At 40.5% G+C, this 20,256-nt stretch overlaps 1 protein-coding gene across 1 annotated transcript; it reads left to right on the top strand.

The window, feature by feature from the left end:
- The first annotated feature begins 221 nt into the window (after positions 1 to 221).
- scml4 (Scm polycomb group protein like 4) lies at positions 222 to 20,036 on the top strand. Its single transcript, XM_074615443.1, has 7 exons — positions 222 to 654; positions 5,769 to 6,045; positions 10,359 to 10,579; positions 12,665 to 12,794; positions 14,608 to 14,820; positions 16,927 to 17,072; positions 17,729 to 20,036. Exons 2-7 carry the CDS (start codon positions 5,808 to 5,810, stop codon positions 17,852 to 17,854), a joined length of 1,074 nt encoding a protein of 357 aa, XP_074471544.1. The 5' UTR covers positions 222 to 654; positions 5,769 to 5,807; the 3' UTR covers positions 17,855 to 20,036.
- The last annotated feature ends 220 nt before the right edge of the window (positions 20,037 to 20,256 follow it).

Below are 20,256 nucleotides of genomic sequence, written 5' to 3'. Positions count from 1 at the left end.
GCATATCTGCAAACATATCTTAACTATCTGCACACCGTTACCATATAATAACTAACTAAATATCTTAATTATAAGACACAATAAATGGCAATATAATTAATGACATTATCTATAAAGGAGTGTTTTGGGGGTTATCAAAAGGAGGCTGGAGGCTGAACCTCTTCAGTTTGAGAGTGCTCCTGTTTTATTTATGCTGTCTATCTCTCCTCTCTCTGTCTGTGAACCAGCAGCAGGTAAATGAGATGCAGCTTTAACGCCGGATAGGCAAATCATCATCATCCTCCTCACCGACACCAGCAACGATTCAGTGTCACGTTTCCCTCCAACTTGCGCCTCTCTGAGGACGTTGCAACTTCCTGCTAAAAAAAAATAAATCTCCGGACAGCGTCGAGGAAGGTCAAAACTGCGACTCTCCAGACTCTCCAGCCCGCCGCGGTGCTCGCTCGCTCGCTTCCTTCCCCGCTGCAGGAGGGGTGGAACCCGGACTGACCCGACAGCCGAGAGTTCCCGGTGCTCCTGCAGCCGCTTCTGCTGCTCCATGCGCCGGCTGAGCGTCTGCACGCTGCAGGCAGCCTGCTGCTGCTGCTGCTGCTGCTCTGGAGGAGAGATGATGGATCCATCCCGCCGTTGAATCGACTCCATCGAGATATATAGGTAATGATATGAAGCACACACTCTGTCATAAAACTCAGAGGCATTTCTTATGTTAACATTTTGTAAGATGATTGTAAAATAAAATAATGTAAAAAATAGTAATATATTTTTGAAGTCTTCAATAAACACACAGAATTCTATAGAAATAGCCTAATTATAGAGATGTTGCCTGCTATAATGTCATTATGTTACTTCAGACTCCTATTAGAGGACTTAATATAGGCCTACTATTCAATTTCCATCAGAAATTATACTAAACTCATCTTTGATTTCATATCCTGTAAGTAGACCTATTTTATTATTATTGTCATGGCAAAAATATATTTTTTTTTCTCGTGACACACCCCAAAAAGTTGATTGCATATGCTGCATGCCATTGTTTATCCCCATTTGCCTAAAGTCAGTTATACACACACAGCCTGTTTTTCAGATAGCAGTGGGTTCACATTAAATATTCTGACAGTTAACCGTTGACCCCCTCCACCCCCCCCATCAGACCAGACAGAATTTGCTTGAGGCCACAATGCAAACATGCAGTAGTGGTGGTGTGAATGCAAATAGTAAAGAGACCACTGCAACCGCTTCTCCCTCTTCTTTCATCTCAGCAGGAGCAAAAAATGTGCCAAAATATGCCCCACTGAAAATAAAAGTTTAATAATTGATTGCACTTTTTTGCAGGAAAAGGACTGCATTTCCACGCAAAGAAATAGTCCGTGCAGAAAACATGCACACCTTTGCACAGTGGGTGTTAGTGTGATTTTTTTTGTGTACCATGATCTGCAAATATTTCACTATCCACAAACATGTATTTTTGTATTTGTGTTGTGTAAAGTCACATCCACAAAAATACAGGGCGATTTGCAAATACGCATAACTTACTCTGTAAATACGTATTTTAAGGTTTACATGTAAAGTGATATCTACACTACACTCCTGTTTGTTTACAGAATTTTGTCCGATTGGTACTGCAGCAGATCTGTAGATAATAGTTATAATCCACAGAAGACAATTCACAAATATGCAACATGATCTGCAAATATTTCACTACCCACTAACGTGGGTCCATAAAAACCAAGGCCTGAAATCAAAGTTATATCATGGACGAAGTTTGCGATCCATCATTTCAGCTACCAAGTCCAGATGGCGCTGCACATGTCTGCAGTCGTGGGGTCAAACTGAATGACTTAATAGCTTATTTCTAATGAAGTACTCTTGAAACAACAAGAATTACAGAATAGCCTTCAGTTGTTGCTGTTGTGACACAAACGCAGAGACATTGAACAGTTTGTTTTGAGCCTTCGCAAGTTTGAGAAAGCTTTTTAATAAAGAAAAGACAGTCAGCGCTGAATTGCAGAGGGAAATATATGGGTGGCACATTATTGCTCCTTTCACAGTGACTGTATAAAACTAAGAGAAGAGGCTTTCACACCTAACACACAGGCATAGCGTTGCGTAGATGAAGGTCAGTGTTCACGACGAGAAAGCAGATGCACTCTCATAAACAGCAGCGTGACTGAAAGCAGAATGCTGGATGATTTTCTGTCAGGTTTTTTTGCCCAAAATTCCACTTTTGACCCCAAATACATCGTACAAGGAGCATAACGTTCTGACATTCTGGCAGACAGGAGGTGACATTTAATGCCAAATCTGAATGCAATGACTACAATGATTACTCAATTAATCAAATTAGGCAATCAACAACAGCACAGTCTGCAATAATCTTAATAATTAATCGTTTCAGCCATGTTTTTAAACAAAGAAATTCCACAAATTCACTACCTGCAGCTTCTCAAATTCATTATAAATTGAATATTTTTGTGTTTTGAACTGATGATCGGACAAAGATTCTGTCAACTTAAGCCCTGCTTAATAAATAAAATAATTGTCAGAGTAATTGATAATGAAGATAATTATAAAATAATTAGATATTAAATAACTTACACTGTGATCATACCAGGACTTAATCGGCCAAAGGGTCACATGTAAGTATTGCAAATGCCAGATTTGAGAATGTGCTCTGTTAACTTATATATAATGTATAATTAATCTCGCCAGTAAATCAATCTATTAAAACCATTATTCCAAAATTTAATATAATAGTAATATTTAATATTCGCTCTACTTTGCACAAAATATACACTTTATCTCAATTCTACCTTGGAAATATTTATGTAAGTTGTATTATGTAGGTCATTCTAGCAAAGCCATCAGACCGAGTTTCTCTCAGTCCACTCAGGCATTTTCTCCATCACTGCTTGTGTCTTCCACAGCTTATGGGACCGAACAGCAGCTGTGTGTGTACGCATGTGTGTGTGCGTGCGTGCGTGTGTGTGTGTGGGAATGCGTGTGTGTCCGTTAGTGTTTGATTTTGTTAAAGAAATCTCTCCAACAGCTACTCTCCTGGCGAGGCTCCAAGCCACAAGTGTTTTGGCAGAGTGGCAAGATAAAGTAGTTTTTTTGCTCTCATGGGACTCAGAGCCTTTAGATGGAGACAGAAGCATTCCCTCGTGTGTGTGTGTGTGTGTGTGTGTGTGTGTGTGTGTGTGTGTGTGTGTGTGTGTGCGTGCGTGCATGTGTGCGTGCGAGCATGTGGGTTGCGCTCTGTTTCATCAACTTTTTTTCAATCTGGTTGTTTCACGGTGCTACAGATAGCAGCTATGTGTGTGCGTGTGTGTGTGTGTGTGTGTGTGTGTGTGAGGAACCATCTCCTTTCATGTTTTTTAGGATGCCTGTTTGATGTATCTGATTTTTCTTGGTAAATATGAAATATTGGGGTTGAGGGCAGATTTTTATCACCTCCGACCTGATCGAAGCTGACAGTTCAGCTCTCCAAAAATGTTTTATCTGCTCTTTTAATGTGCCAGGTTTTCACTGCGTTTTTCTTTTCTCATGTTTCTCCTTTGATTTTTATTAATTTACACTTTTTGCAAACAAACAAAAAACCTTTCAATGGATGAAGTGCTTTTTTTGTGTAGGGAATTTGTCGATTCGGTAAAAGTAGCCTACTGTTGAAACATTTTGCCCTTTTTCTTTTCCCCAGCAGTTTTATTTAACTCATCTTAAAGGAACTGTGTAACATTTCGGAGGATCTATTAGCAGAAATGGAATATGATATTCATAACTGTGTTTTCATTAGTGTACAATCACCTGAAACTAAGAATCATTGTGTTTTTGTTAGCTTAGAATGAGTCCTTCATATCTACATAGGGAGTAGCTCCTCTTCACGGAGTCTGCAATGTTGCTCCGCCGTGTTTCTACAGTAGCCCAGAATAGACAAACCAAACACTGGCTCTAGAGAGAGCCTTTCACGTTTGTACGTTACCTGAAGGCCACCGTAGTTCTCCGACACGCTCGTGAAACTGCTCCTAAAGTGGTGTTATTATGATAAGGGTGGCCTCTGGGTGAGGAACCACGTTTTTTGGCGCTCGGCGGCTCACGTTACCGCAGTCTTGGAAAGGGAGGGGTGAGTGGAGGGGTACTCAGTTGGTTGCAATCTGCAACCACACCACTAGATGCCGCCAAGTCCTACACAATGTACCTTTTAATTCCTATACCTTCTCATTCTGTCCTATGTAGGATAGTTCTAAATTAGGGATTACAATCACTGTTTTTAACTGAGTAGCTTTTAGTGTGCTTGTGCTTTTTTTGTTTTTTGAGTATTCTTTAGCCACATGAGCGGCGTGGCTATGAAAACGGTATTCTAGGTCTGTCTGACGTTTGGTTGGTATGAAGTTTGTCCACCACTTTGTTGCCAGACTGGAATGTCTCAACAGCTGTAGGACATTTTGTGCAACCAGTCGTAATCCCCAGGCGATCCTGACTTTGATGATCTCCTGGCTTTTCCTCTAGTGCCACCATGAAATTTACATTTTTGTTTTTTAGTCAACAACTATTGGATGGATTGCCATTGAATTTGGAACAGACATTCATGGTGCCCAGAGGATGAAACCTAAAAACCTTGGTGATCCCCCGACATTTCCTCTTACACCATCATCGGGTCAATGTGTCCAAAATACCTGCAAAACTAATGACATTCCCATCAGCCTCAGCTGCACTTTGTTTACAGCTAATTGGCTAATGTTGACACGCTAAACCATGATGGTTAACATGTTAATACATAATATCTGATTACAGTTTAGATAAATGATTTAGTCATATTTTATGGCCCTCCTTCCATCCCTGTCAAATTGTATTTGCTGATAATCCACAAACCGTTGGAATGAAGAAGTCTTTGTTTAAACCATACTGTGCTCTGTATATACTTAGTTTTTGTGAAGAGACAGAATTCGTTAGAAGTCATGTTGTCTAATGGTGCAACCCAACATCTAACCACTAAGTAGGCAAAATAAGCTATAAAATTGCACACATTATATGCTGTAAGCCTGATCGTGGTAAATAAAGCCCTGGGTATCCTCTCCAACGGTAATTACTGGAGGACTAACAACCACCAAACAGAAAATAAGAACTGCTTGCAGATCAGGGTAATGGGTGATAATGTGAACATTTCCATCAGCTTCACAAAGTTCCACAGCTCCCCTCGTTGCCCTCTTCCCCTCTTCTCTTTGTTCCATCCAATACAGAGGAGACTGAAAGCTTACTTAGTTAACGTTAATCAGTAAATCCAGCACCCCGGAGGCCAAATTGCATTCACTTTAAAGCACAATAGACACATTGTCCCCGATGCTTTTGTCATTAGCAAAGTCATATTCTCCCATTTGCCACCAGTTTATTTCTTTGACCTCTCAACACACACTGGTGTAATTACACAAACCGCCTTCCCACTTTCTTTTTTTCTCCTCTAATGCTCTTTCCACTCTCCCCGTCTCTTCCTTTCAATCTCCATCTTTCCTTCAGTATGCCTGCTGTTTGACGTTTCTACACTCATTTTTGTCTGATTGAAGGGTCTGAAATTAATTTGTCGAGGACACGATTAATGATGAGAAATGGAATATTGCAGCACTTCATCACTTCAGCACTTCATCGTGTGCAAAGGGGGATTAGTACAATTCCGATTCGTTAAAAAATGAACTGTGAATACATTCACATTTGACAGCAGGCCAACCAGTCCAACATTGGATGTACTGTATATCGTTGTTTCTGACTGTTTTCTCCAGTGTGATGTATCTCGCCTCCCCCTGGCTGGCTGCGAGGGCATGAGACTGCGAGGCACGCGAGATCTCAACCCTGACTCCTACCTGGAACTATCCCCTCCTCCTCCTCGTCCTGTTGCGTGGTTACCTGGCGTTCTCAGCAAGGGTGTACGCCTTCGTCTGCGCTTGGATCGCCGTGACAACCGGGGGCGGGGCTGCTGGCAGCTGGTGGACTCGGAGGCGGAGTCAGAGCCAGTTGGGCGGAGGCTGAGGAGCCAGGCCCCCGACACCTGCGCTCAAAGTAAGAGTTCATTCTTAAAAAAAGCACTTTATTTTGAAGGGGTGATTTGGCCAGACTGCCAGTATCTGCTGGAATGTAGTTGGTATGGTGTTTCAGTTTAACATCAGTGGTGGAAGAAGTATTCACAATGTAAAAATACAACATACAAAAATGTATCTTAGCTATATATGTTATATTATTTTAAATTACATTACTGGAAGATTAATACAGATGCATTAAAGCAGTTCACACAAAAAGGTGTATGAATGCCACGATAATTCTCAAGGCATTTAGCGTGCAATAAGAACACCTTTCGTGCTTGTGGCGCGTCAGTTGTACGCCATGTAGTCTGTACTGACTGCAATGTAAACGCATCCACGTAAATATGCTACGCTCAGAGCTAGTAACATGTGGGGAGGTGGATAGGTCCAAAAAACACAGGACTTTTAACCAGGAAACCAGTGTTTTGTTTTGTAATTTACGTTAGTCGTTTTTTTACATGTTTTCTGTACTTATGTTACGTTGTTTCCGTACGTATTTTCAACCGTGAAGTTTTCCCTAAACCTAACTGCTGTCAGAAAAATGCAGTGGAGTAAAAAATACAGAAAATATTTATACGTCCACTACTTAAAGTGTAAAGCAGTGGAAATGGGAATACTTCTAATACCTAAAAAAAATTAAAATGACATACAGTACTTTAGTAAATGTACATAGTTACTTTCCACCACTGTTTAACATCATTAAAGGGAAACAGACCAGCTCAAGAAGTTGTTTTCAAACGTGTTCTGTCTATTTAGACGTGTGTGTGTGTGTGTGTGTGAGAGAGAGAGAGAGAGAGAGAAGAAAGCATTTAGATTCTCCTGGATGTGATTCATTAAATTCTGTCATTTTTCCACCCCTGACCCATAGCTGATGAAAAGAGCAATCCTCTCCACCTTCCCTTTCTTTTGGAGTGTGTTGTGTTATGAAGGAGCTCAGTGGAGATAAGGAGGAGCAGTGTGTGTGTGTGTATGCGTGTGAGTGTGTGTGTGTGTGTGTGTGTGTGTGTGTGTGTGTGTGTGTGTGTGTGTGTGTGAGTGTGTGTGTGTGTGTGTGTGTGTGTGTGTGTGTGTGTGTGTTTGCTTGCCTTATTTAATACACACATTGTTGTTTATGCGTTTATTTATTCCCACATTATCACATGACTCTGGCGCAGGATCCGATTTCACCGTCTGTTACCATGGCGACGCCCTGCCTGAGCTGTAAATAAATTCAAGGGGTTTGTTACATTGATTAGAGAGAACACACACACACACACACACTAAATCTATTCCAGACAACCAGGCGAGGCTATATAGTTTCTAGTTAAAATGCAATTATTTTATGCATGCATTTTTGTGTGTGTGTGTGTGAGACAGTGTTTCGACTGTTTGTTTATATGCGTGTAGGTGTGCAGTTTAGTGAAGCATTAGCATAATTCATTGCAGTTTCCCCTCCGCATAAGTGAAAACAGATACAAATCTCCGTCCCCTGAAGCCGGTGATTAAGTTATGCTAATCATTGCTGATCATTGCTGCATTACTTTGGCCATAACAGTGGGCTCCAGCAGCTTTCAAATGCCTTCCCTCTAACACTCAGCTCCCCAAAAAGGAGACAATATCCCCTAGTCGGAAAATGAAATTGGGCGTAGGGGTTCACCGATCCCTTAATTGCTTAATTAGCCATAAACAAATGGGGCTGCGTTCCCAAATGTATTGTGTTAGGGTGCAGTGGTGCAAATCTGTCCCCTCGCCTGTAAAAAAAAACTGGTGTTGCTGCCTCACATTGTCAGCCAGTGTTAATGGGCTTCCCCCCCTCGTATCCAATTCTTTTAAAGTAAAAGATGATTATCTGTTCTCTCTCAGTCTGTCTCTGTCTGTAATGTGATGCGCTGTAATGGGACAGGACTGATTGAGGAGGGACATCAGGATTAATCTCACTGTGTAATTACTTTTATGATTTATGGGTCCCTTCCTTCACACACACACATGGGCCTCCTATACCATCATGGTCAATGTGTGTGCCAGCACTCCATATCATACAGCCTCATTGTCCTGACCTTGCTGTTTATTTCCCCTTTTTTCTTTATTATCACGTATGGGTTTCAAGTAATGAAACGCTGCAATTTGTCCGGCCCTGTCACATTCGGTGTTAAAACAGCTCGTGAGCGACCGCTTTACAGCCGACTCCTGACAAATCTCTTTACACGCTGGCAAGCGGCTCTGCGTGCGAGCGAGGGCACGCCGGCGTTTGATCCTCCCCGCGAAAGGTTAACCTGATTTTGATTGAGCGTTAAAAAACCCACCAACGTGGCTTCTTTGACCGCGAACGGGAATCGGCATAGCAACCCTGAGCGTAGCTAATCGATAATGTGGTTTTGAAGGGGGGGAAAAAACCTGAGTTGTGCTCTACACTTGTAAACTATGAAGAGCGAAATAAACCCTCTGGAGACTGCTTTTTCTTTTTAATACCAGCACCTTAGCGGGTAAAGCACGCTCAACCTTGCCTTTGGCTGGTCTTTTTTTCTTTCCATGTTGTTTATTATAGACAAAAACAAAAAAGCAGCATACATGGCGTGACATAAAGGCAGAGGAAGTCTATAAATAAAAGGAAGGCTGTGAGCTTTGACAGCAATATGATCTTTTATCACAAACAAAAGCAGGGGAGTAATCCTGCGGGGATGCTGCTGCTGCTGGAACCTTTTGATGTTTACAGAGAAATTGATCTCTTCACCTGAAAGCCACTGACTGTGTGACAAAAAGTTCAAGCATTTATGACGGATTAAAACATGTAATTTATTAGGGATTTTGCTACAATGTTTGGACATTAAAACATGCTGCCTGTGCAGAAATTTTCTCCAGAAATAATTTGAGGACAGATTACAGTTTGTAACCCGAACGCTTGTAGCACAAAACACTGCACAGCGTGAATCCCTTGTCGCCCGCTCTGAGCTTTTTGAACACAGAAAAGAGAAACCCTGAGCTGTGGCAACTGTAATTACATTACAGTCCCCCCCACACACACACACACACACACACACACACACACACACACACACACGCAGACATCGTTTTGAGCTCAGCACGTCTGCCGGCTGCCGCGGGATGTTAGAGGCGTGTTGCTATGACGACTGAAAGGGGACACAGAGGAAGGGGGTTAGGGTAGAAGGGGAAGAGGAGGAGGGGGTTGTTTTGGAGGAAGGTGGTTGGAGATTGAGGAAGAGAGAGAGAGAGAGAGAGAGAGAGAGAGAGAGAGAGAGAGAGAGAGAGAGAGAGAGAGAGACACACACACACACACACACACAGAGTTGCCGGTTTCTTGACAGTGTGTAGCAGCAGCAGAGAACAGCAGAGGCAGGCTGTGGGAGATCCATCAGGGGATTATTCACAAACCTGCTGCTGGAGCAGAGCGTCACACAGACAAGTGATTACCAAGACGGCTGTGTGCATGGTAGGCAATCCTCACAATGATCATCTCGTGCTAATTTTGAAGATTTTTTCTATGTGGTTTGGTCTGAGAGGCACCATGCATATTCATGTCTGCTCTGTCTGTTCCTGTTTTTTACCTCTTTTTGCAATGACAACAGTCTCTTTGCACTGAAATCAAGCCGTTTCTGTATCATATTATTTAGCTATCAGAAATAAAAGAATAATATTAGTAGAGCATCAGCCTCTGTAAAAAAAAGAAAAGCGCAATCAGCACAGAGCTTCCGATTCAAAGGCCATTTCAGGTAAGCGATTGTGTTGCATGAATGAAATGATGGAGAGGGGGGATGTATTGTGAAAGTCATGGCCATGTGGATGAATGGTGCCAAGACAAACACTTGAAACACTGCTATGTGTGTGTGTGAATGTGCACTTTGATTGATTGTTTGATCATGTGGGTGTTGTGGGTATATGTGCTTTGCTTTCACTTCCTGTGTTTGTGTGTGTTTATGTGTGTGTGTGTGTGTGTGTGTGTGTGCGCATGTGCGTGCGTACGTGTGTGTGTGTGTGTCTTTGTCCCTCTGTGCAGTAATGATATTTATTGCAATCTTTGCAGTTGGAGGGGGGGAGGGGTGTGATGGAGTACAAAGCTTTATGTGGCTTTGTTTCTACTATTTCCTATAGTTACTCTGTGTGTGTGTGTGTATGTGTGTGTGTGAGAGAGAGAGAGAGAGAGAGAGTGAGTGTGTGTGTGTGTGAAGGGGGTAGTCTCACTTGCACATCTAAGTTTCCGCTCCAGTTTGGAGCCGAGGCAGTGGTGCGTGCAGTTTAAAGCTGCCACTTCCTGTTACTTTGAATTTACATTTAAAAAATCTTTCCCGTCTCTCTCAGGTCTGATGAGTTCCCTGTCTGCCGGCTCAGAGATGCAGACTCCCGCTCTCGGCCCCCAGTTCATAGCGGGGCCCCAGGTCAAGGTACCTGGCAGGAAGCGAGGACGGCCTCCGATCCGTAAACTGGAGTTCCAGAGTCACTACGTTGAGCCTCTGTCGCCTCTGTTGCCTCTGTCGCCTCTCAAGGCCCCAAAGAAGAGAGGCAGGAAACCTGGCTATAAGGTGAGTCAGTCATCGCTTTATTTGAATTATTAATAATTTGCTTCTGAGAGAGAGTTAACCAGCACATTTTGTTAACTGTGTGCGACACAGTGCTATATTTTGAAGCTATATCCTGGTTTGCAAACAGACACATATTAAAACCTGCAATGTATACATCCACATTTACATAGCTTGCAACTGTCGATCAGTGGAATAGCGTGAAAGCTGTCGGTAGGAATTAGGGCTGTCGAAGTTAATGCGATAATAACGCGTTAATTATATTATATTTATATTATACAAATGTGTTTTAACGCGACTAATTTCTTTAATGCATGAACGCAACTTGCGATTTTTAGGTTAAAGCTAGAGTGAAGATACTGGTATCATATGATACTAGAAAACCTAAGGAATCCATTGGTACCAACCATGTCATAGTAGCTCGTCACGAAGGAGATAAATAACGCTCCAAACTTGCGCTTAATTTTGGCAAGGAAAAACTGGCATGGCAATTTTCAAGGGGGTCCCTTGACCTCTGACCTCCAGATATGTGAATGTAAATGGGTTCTATGGGTACCCACGAGTCTCCCCTTTACAGACGTGCTCACTTTATGATAATCACATGCAGTTTGGGGCAAGTCATAGTCAAGTCAGCACACTGACACACTGACAGCTGTTGTTTTCTGTTGGGCTGCAGTTTGCCATGTTATGATTTGAGCATATTTTTTATGCTAAATGCAGTACCTGTGAGGGTTTCTGGGAAAATATTTGTCATTGTTTTGTGTTGTTAATTGATTTCCAATAATAAATATATACATACATTTGCATAATGCAGCATATTTGCCCACTCCCATGTTGATAAGAGTATTAAATTATTGACAAATCTCCCTTTAAGGTACATTTTGAACAGATAAACAAAATTGCGATTAATTTGCGATTAATCGTGATTAACTATGGACCATCATGCGATTAATCCCGATTAAATACTTTAATCGATTGACAGCCCTAGTAGTTATATGATTGTCACATACATGCTAACAGAACAGGAGATCCAAACAAATGAGCGACCCACTCATCAAAACATTGCTCCATAGTGCCGCTAGTGGTCAAAAACTCAACTGGGTACCTTTTGTGCCAGTATTAGAAATATTGATTTTGCTATAATTCTTGGAGTTGAAATTGGTACTGTTATTGGCATCAACATCATTATAATGGTAATGGGATTGCTATTATTACTGGTATGGTGCTGATATTTTTAGTGGTCGTACTGTTAAAAATGGAATTGGTTTTAATAGTGCCACCAATGGGTCCAAATTTACACCCTATTTAAACACTTAACGGGATAGTTTGGGTGTTTTGTATGTATTTTGTAAGTGCGGGTGTATGAGGGGACAGCGGAAAATCTTATTTTAGCCACCTAAAAGAAAGGCCCACCTAAAAAAATGTATATCCGTTTAAGTGTATGCTATATTTAGAATATTTTTCAACAGCGTACTGAACTGAAAGTGAAACATATCTGCACTGTTTTTGTCATCTGAGCCTGCTGGCTTTTCACTTTCAGTTCAGTTCCCCATCGAAAAGGAGAAGGAAAGGGCTTTTCTGATGGCAAGATAAAGCAGTGAAAATATTCTAAATATAACGTACACTTAAACTGATATTGATTTTTTTAAGTGAACCTCTTAGGTGGTTAAATACGTTTTTCTGCCATCAAAAGCACTGTAATGCTTTGCTCCGGTGTTGGTACTCCTGTCTGTTTCTCGATGCTCGGGGCACACCGACCTTCATCTACTGTAGCTAATACACCTACTATGGATAAGTACATAATACAACCCATCTTCAAAACACCCAAACTATCCCTTTAAGTGAAAGAATATGGCTAAAACTAATGACCAAATTCTCGTAAGCCTCAGCTATATTTGCTACCACAGAACACTGTGGCGCCACCCATTGGCCAAACGTTACTTTCCCCCCCCCCCCCCACTAACGGTGAGGATCGAAGATTTTTTTTCATTGATCCAACAGTTTTGTTTTCTGATGTGTAATGAGAATTAAACATGAACACCCCATTGATTCATGTGCATATATATTTGTGTGTGTGTGCCTGTGTAGCTGAAGCCCAGGATGGTGATGTCCCCACTAGGTAACTCTCCTCCCAGCAGCACACCGGGACCTGAGATGGGCTCCATCCCACAGGACGCTGCTATTGTCCCCCACTCTGCCACACCACAAGTCCTAACAGGTAACACCACACACAGACACACATATTACTCTTTAGAAGCTTTTCTATCCAGTAACATGACGAGTGAAATCAGGACATTTAACGGTAAGAGAAGCAAGGGGTTTGATTCAAGTTACAGGGTCTGATTATTTTTTTTTAAAGAGACCTGAAGCCATTCAGTACGAGAAAGGGTGTCCTTACATTTTTACACTTATTATACTCTCACAGCTTGACTTGGTGGTGTGACTTTGTGGTATGAAATGCACCCTCCCTTTCCTCTCTTTATTTTTTTATCTTATCTTTTCCATCCGTCTGCTACCCCGCTCTGACTGCGACTTAAATTCAGTGCTAAAATACACACTTGTCAGTGTGGCGTCTTTGTTCTCTAAAATACACAGATGACTTGTTCTCTGTGACAAGATATGCTTTTAGATGTAAACCATTACACTCTCGCTGTGCATGTTGAATCAAAAACTAGTGTCTATGTTGACATGCTTTAAAATGAGAAATACACGCCTTAAAACATAACTCAAACATGTTATTTCTTATTCCCTTTCAATCTTTGCGTCTAGCTTTCCTTTCCTGCGTATAGGCTCTGGAGAAAATCTGACATTTTTTAATTCTTCCACAAAAAGAAATACGTTTCACACAGCCATCCTTTCTGTCTCGCTTTCATTTTTTTTCTCTCCTCCCCCCTCCCTCTGTCTGTCCTGCTCTGAATAAGCAAATATTTAAAGGCTGCCTTTAGAGTATTTGAGGTGGGAATGGGAATCTCATGTGTCAAGGACCAACGGTTTGCTCTTTGTTCTTGCAAATCGTGAAAAAGTGTTTGATGTCAGACTGTAGACATTCAGAAGCGAAGCGTGCGCACACACACACACACACACACACACACACACACACACACACACACACACATACACACATACAGTATATACACACATTACAAACCAGTGGGCTCCCTGTGGTGCCACCCAAACAGATATGTAAATCATCTTTCTGGTGAAATTGAGAAGCCTCTCAAAAATAGTCCCTGTATTGTAGGGATTTTTTTTAGGATACTGTCTAAGCAGTGTACACTCCCTTTCAAATACGGATCATTTCATATTTATTTTACATTCATTTATTAGAAAATGTTTTATTTTGTCTTTTTTTATAATATGTACATGGTTTATTTAAGAATATTTGAGATGCTAGGTTGTAAAGATATAAGAAAAATGATGCAAAAGGATAGATATAGAAATATATCTGTATCTAGTATTAACAAGCTTTCTTTTGTAGGATGTGAGGGCAGTTCTGCACTGTGTGTGTGTGCCAGTATATAAGCCTCCAAACTCACATGCGCAGATCTTATCACATAATTGATTTTCCAGAATACAATAAAATACGTTTGACCTTTGTGTGAGCACAAAGTAGAGGCAATTCAGAATCATCTCAGAGGAGTATTTCCATCTTCTAAATCTGTCATCAGGTAAATCCATAACCGCACAGCCCTGGCATAACCAGCAGGCATCTACATTATTGACGAGCTCAAAAGAGAGCACATTCAGAGGAATTACTGACTACCTTTCAGCTGTTTCACGTCCGTATACAGTTACCGGCTGAAGGGGCTTTTAACACAGCTCATTTAACTCAATATTTAAAAGGACATGAAAAAATGTAACTGCTGTTTAATGTAGTACATAAGACTGTAGATGGTGTTTTGGTCTGAAAGAAAAAGTAAAATCCTTGAAGTTGATAAAAAACACACAGAATAAGTGAAAACATTGCCGCACTAACAAGACTACATTTCCCAGATGGGCATTGATGTAACTTCCTGTCATTCCTCTTCCAGCGGAGACGTCGATGCCTGATGACTTCTTATGTGACCCTCCAGTGGACTCCAAGCGCTACGCTGTCGATCCCAGCGACTCCGCCTTCAATGTCATGACATCACAGTACCCACCAAAACACGCCTATGGTTACCGTGGCAGCAGTTGCTCTACCCCGATGGGCTTGTGCAGACAAGCATCAAGCCCAGGAAGCTTCCAGGAAGTAAACAGGAATGGTGAGGCTGCACATTTTGCTTTATAAGTATATTCTGCTTTTGTTTGCATCTTTTAAACTGCTTTTTTTACCAAGGCTTTTAAAAGGTCCTGTACACTCATAATCCACCTGCACAGGTGTTATCGCTTATTTGACTGATTGGACCTCCTATTAGGACAGTGGAGGTGTGTATTAATGTGCATGATTGACATCACTCTCTCTCTAATTGCACCTGTTAAAGTGGGATAACACACATCCATCTTAGCCCCGCCCAACACACGGTGCCTTTAAGTGAAACTCGTGAACTCTTGTTTACAACATGAGAAGTCGTGTACACGAGATGCTTGGCATTCCAGTAGTTAAAGTCGTGAGAACACTGCTAGGCAACGGCAATATTAACGTTACTGTCGGCGACTAAAAGCCACCGAGGCTAACGATTTAGCAAGCTAGCAAGCTGGTAACAAAATGCAGTAAATGCAAAGGCATAATGACAGAGGAAAAAGATGAGGCCATTGGGAATATCAACATTTACCTCAGAATGATTAAAACATTACGTAGAAAAAAAATTAGAATAGAATATATTAACTTATTATGCACCAAAAAATTAACGTGAAAAAATGAAATGGTCGTGAATACCAGAAGAGGGGGGCGTTCATATGGACTTTTCTCGTGATTATGGTAATTACGACCCCATTTGAAGGCACCATTTAACTGGAGCTAATCAGTCAGGTTAATTAAAAACACCTGTGTGGGCGTGCAGAGCCTTTCATCTGAGAAAGCCCTAAAACAAACCTGCACTCTTGACTTCTTCATTTTTCCATTAGAAAAATTTAATTTTGAAGCAATTTTGAACAATTTAGGTTGAAACTCTCCTAGAATATTAGCTTATTATGTCGTATGACATTCACCGTAAATCTTCAGATAGATCTAACAGTTGTCAAAGGAGCTAGAAATGTCTGGAAGGGCTGTGACTTTGATGATTTCCTTTGTTTGCATGAGTAGAATACACAGGGTGTCCGCTGGGTCTTAAAAAGTATTAAAAAAAAAGGCTTAAAGTCCATTTTCAGAGGCATTACATTTTGTAGCTTGTTTTCAATACTGTTTGTATATTTGTCCTAAGAGGTTCTATGCTGAATTTTGCATGAATTTAATCACTGTGTAGTTAATTTATGGAATTCTGCTAGATTTTACGTCTCCTGAAAATCCTGACTTATGACTATTTTGTGACGTACTATACTATGACATTTTTTAAGACACTTTTTATGGCATACTATAGGTCTATTATGATTTTTTTTATGGCAAACTATACTGTTTTTTTGGGAATATACTCTTTTTTTTTTACATTTTACGACATTTTTATTGTATACTATATCATAATTTTTGATGGCATACTATACTGTGACATTTTTTGGGATATACTCTACTATGACATTTTATTGCATACTATATTGTGATTTTTTTATGGCATATGTATTATGTTTTTTTTCCATTGCACACTATACTATGACATTTTTTATGACATACTATATTATGCCATTTTTTATGGCATACTATACTATGACATTTTTGGGGACATATTATGACTTTTTATGACATGCTATATTATGCGTTTTTTTATGATGTACTATACTAGTGTTACTATTCAGGGGCAAGTGGCCTGGGCTATATATGCTATATACGAAAAAGGTCCATAACATACTGACATTGTTTGGACACACGACACTGACACTTGAGTTTTTGTACAAATTAAACAAGCAAGATACGTGTTGATGAGTTAGAGATGCTGATAGGTACAATTTGTTACCTTGAGACAGAGCCAGGCTAGCTGTTTCCCCCTGTGTTCAGTCCTTATGCTAAGCTATGTTTCCTGGCTGTAGCTTCATATTTAAATGATGAGAGTAACTTCACCATGAGAGTATTGATCTTCTCATCTAACTCTCAGCAAGAAAGTGAATAAGAGTACTGTATTTCCACAAAAAATGTTCCTTTAAGCTCTCAATTCATGCTGTGGAATTAATGCCTTATACGGTGACATATAGGACTGTTAGTGTGTTGTTTATTTGCTTAATTGGATTCCCATTATGTTGATCATCTTCACTCCACCTGTTTCACTGTGCTACCTATATAGCTTACAGTCCGATGCCAGACTCTGGAGAGTGCAAGCGTCCTGCTGGTAAGGACCCGTCCAGCTGGGGTGTCGAGGAGGTCATTTGGTTCATCAAAGATGCTGACCCCCAAGCCCTGGGACCTCACGCTGACACATTCAGGAAGCATGTGAGTCCAGACCACTTCATACTGTAGCCCACGGCTAATGCTAAATATATTGGAACAGAGCTTTACATCCCAGTATGCATTGGGGCGTTAGGCAGGGAACCAGTGGGCAAGCTCCGGGTCTGAAAAGTGAAGCCAATGTGGAAGTGCCATAAACTTACATTCTTTGTATTAGCCAGCAGGGGGCGACTCCTCTGGTTGCAGAAAGAAGTCTGATTGTACAGAAGTCTATGAGAAAATGACCCTACTTCTCTCTTGATTTATTACCTCAGTAAACATTGTAAACATGAGTTTATGGTCTCAATCACTAGTTTCAAGTCTTCTTCAATACAGCATGATGTTCATTTAGTAAATTATGGTCCCATTTAGAGTCAAATAGACCATAAAGCAGGGTGTGCTTTAGGGCGTGGCTACCTTGTGATTGACTGGTCGCTACCACGGCGTTGTCCATTCTGGGTGTTGTCCGTATTTTAACTTAAAAATCTGTTATGAGACAACTGTAGCAGACATCATTCAGGACATCATCCTGTGGTCCTGAATATAAATCAGCAGATGGGGAAACTAATATTTAAAGTGACCAGGCTTTTCTTATCATAGCCACAAGGCTCTGAAACAGCCTGTGCGCTACAGTAGTCTCACGGTTCTGTGATTTGTTTCAGGAGATAGACGGAGACGCTCTGCTCTTGCTGAAAAGTGAGATGATGATGAAGTATCTGGGACTGAAGCTGGGACCTGCACTTAAACTCTGTTACCACATCGACAGGCTTAAACAGAATCGGTCGTGATTCGCTTTGGAGGAGCCAAACCCCCCCCCCACACCTCCCATCACCTTTCACTCTCACTAAAACTGTTAACCAGTAAGTACTCTCGCATAACGCTCTCAACCATCAGCAATACATCATGAACGCCTTTGGCTCCTGACTTTTGTTGACATATTGGACATGTCGACTGTACATATTAAGACTATTTTGCAGCTGGAGCAGTTATTTTATTTCCATCATTGTTTACCGGGTATCTGAATGGCTTTAGTTTGTAAATGGTTCGGCTCCACGAAGATGGCAGCTATTGAAATGTGACCTGTCCACTGTTCAGTCTGTAACTGACTCTCAACAGCATGAATTTGTGCAGATCTTACCAACACCTCTGATGACCTACAGAGACAGGGAGCTTAACAAACTTGTATGGTGCTTTACCTCAATATCATATTTAAACTTAAAGAAGTCTTTGTGTTAAGGCACAATTGCAGTTTTGTTGTAAACTGATGATAATGTTGACCCAGGTATCACTCCTAGACACAAACTGTAACTAATAAGCAATCTCTCAAACCCTTCAGCAAGTATTACAACATTTTAAAATACTAAAACATAAAGAACTGCGTGAGAAACAAGTGATGTATCTCACAATCAAGATAAGCAGAACAAAGGGATTTGCTAACAGCTTTTATTTTTACCATAAACCACAGTGCAGCACAACAGTGTTGCACCAATCAGAGGTGCATATAATCATACAGCGCTCATAGTGACAGGAAGGAAAGGAGACACAATGTTCTCAAACACTGAAGTGGTGTGAGAGAAAAACAACTTGTAGCAATCTCATACATTACAACTTGGTGCTCACTGATAAACCGTTACTGCCACTACAACCACGACACTCAACAATCTAATTGCTCTCCTCCTGCACTTCATCACTATCTCTGTGTGACTTCCAGATAGTGTTAGAGTTTACATACTTCTCATGCAATACCTCTTCAGTCATGTTGAATATAAATGCTTCGGAGTCATGTTTTATTCTGTCAAATGATAAAGCAGTATTTCATCTCCAAGCTGTAAAAGAAAGTGACAGACTATTAAGTGAAATGTCTTGAGCATTAACATTTTTGGCAGCCACAAAATACAGTTTTGTCATATCAAAATTGTACAAACAACAACTTGTAAACACAGTCACATGCAGTATATGACAAACTTGTACAACTTGTGGTTAAATATGTTTTTCTTACTGTACAGTAGCCTACTTGTTACTCACTTTAATCTTTTGTGTTTTTGCTTAAATTTGTTTTCAGTCAGTGTGCCACACTTATGTGAGTACAGCATGTATAATGTCTACCTATGGATTATGTATTTCATGACTTGTCTTGAGCCCGAGGGAGCTATATGGGCTGCATTAAACTTTCACATTTTAGTTTTCAATTTACCTTTTCCAATCTGATAACTGGATTTCAGTGATTAGCAGGAAATGAGGCAATAGAGTGCTACAAGAATGAGTCCTAAAACCAGGAAATTAGTTAGCATTTTAGCACTTCCGGTTCCCTCGTCTGGAAGTCAGTGGGTTATTTGAATAGGTTTTTAGATGGATGCCTGAAATAAGGTCTGCGGTTAACACAAGCTGAAGAGATTTTAACATTTTGTTCTACGACATAAAATACATCAGTAAATATCCCACTCGTGAATCTTTAAAAAAAGGCGGTTTCTAACAAATGGCGAAATGAGACTACTAAATGTCATCACGCCGACTCGTCCACATTGTGTGAACTCACGTTCATGAAACCGTGGTGGAGTTCCGTGGTTAGTTTATAGCCTAACGTTCAAAAAATCATAAAAGTGATGTTCATTTGTGAAGATTATCTTGCTGAACAAAACGTGTAAGTATCATAAACGTTTGAGCTTATTTTCTGCAATAATCCCAAACCCAATGGGAAAATCCCATTGGCTTTTTGTCGAGGGAACCCAGGGCGATGCTAACTTCCTGGTTGGCCTACAGAAATACCTCATCCCTGGAGCACTCTATGCTGTTGCACATGAGCTTTTTCCCCAAACTAGAAATTTCCAAAAGTTTTCCACAAATTTTTTATCAGGCTTATGACCCATATTAAATCAATTTTGACACCATTATGACCTTCCTTTTCTTTTTAATATAATGTTTTTTAAAGTATACTTTTTCCAGAGAAAATAAACTTTCTTGTTCAATGAAGTCTGACTCATTATTATTATTATTATTATTATTATTATTATTATTATTATTATTATTATTAGTAGTAGTAGTAGTAGTAGTAGTGTTAGTATATACGTTTTATTCATTTATTCTGCATTAAAATAGGTAAATCAATTACGGTAATTGTATTTTAACACTGGACAAGAACCATGAATTCGAGATGGCTTCCAGACCTTTATTTTGAAGAGTCCATTTCAAA

This window comes from Sebastes fasciatus, chromosome 18 (genome assembly GCF_043250625.1).
Source record: "Sebastes fasciatus isolate fSebFas1 chromosome 18, fSebFas1.pri, whole genome shotgun sequence".
In the NCBI taxonomy this organism is placed as follows: Eukaryota; Metazoa; Chordata; class Actinopteri; order Perciformes; family Sebastidae; genus Sebastes; species Sebastes fasciatus.
This window is presented reverse-complemented; position numbering and strand designations above follow the sequence as displayed.

What these genes read in the sequence shown, in the direction of transcription:
- scml4 (XM_074615443.1), top strand. Translation starts at nt 5,808, where the DNA reads ATGAGACTGCGAGGCACGCGAGATCTCAACCCTGACTCCTACCTGGAA. An exon ending in CACACCACAAGTCCTAACAG is followed by an intron (nt 12,795 to 14,607) that starts GTAACACCACAC and finishes TTCCTCTTCCAG; the next exon opens with CGGAGACGTCGATGCCTGAT. An exon ending in CTGACACATTCAGGAAGCAT is followed by an intron (nt 17,073 to 17,728) that starts GTGAGTCCAGAC and finishes GATTTGTTTCAG; the next exon opens with GAGATAGACGGAGACGCTCT.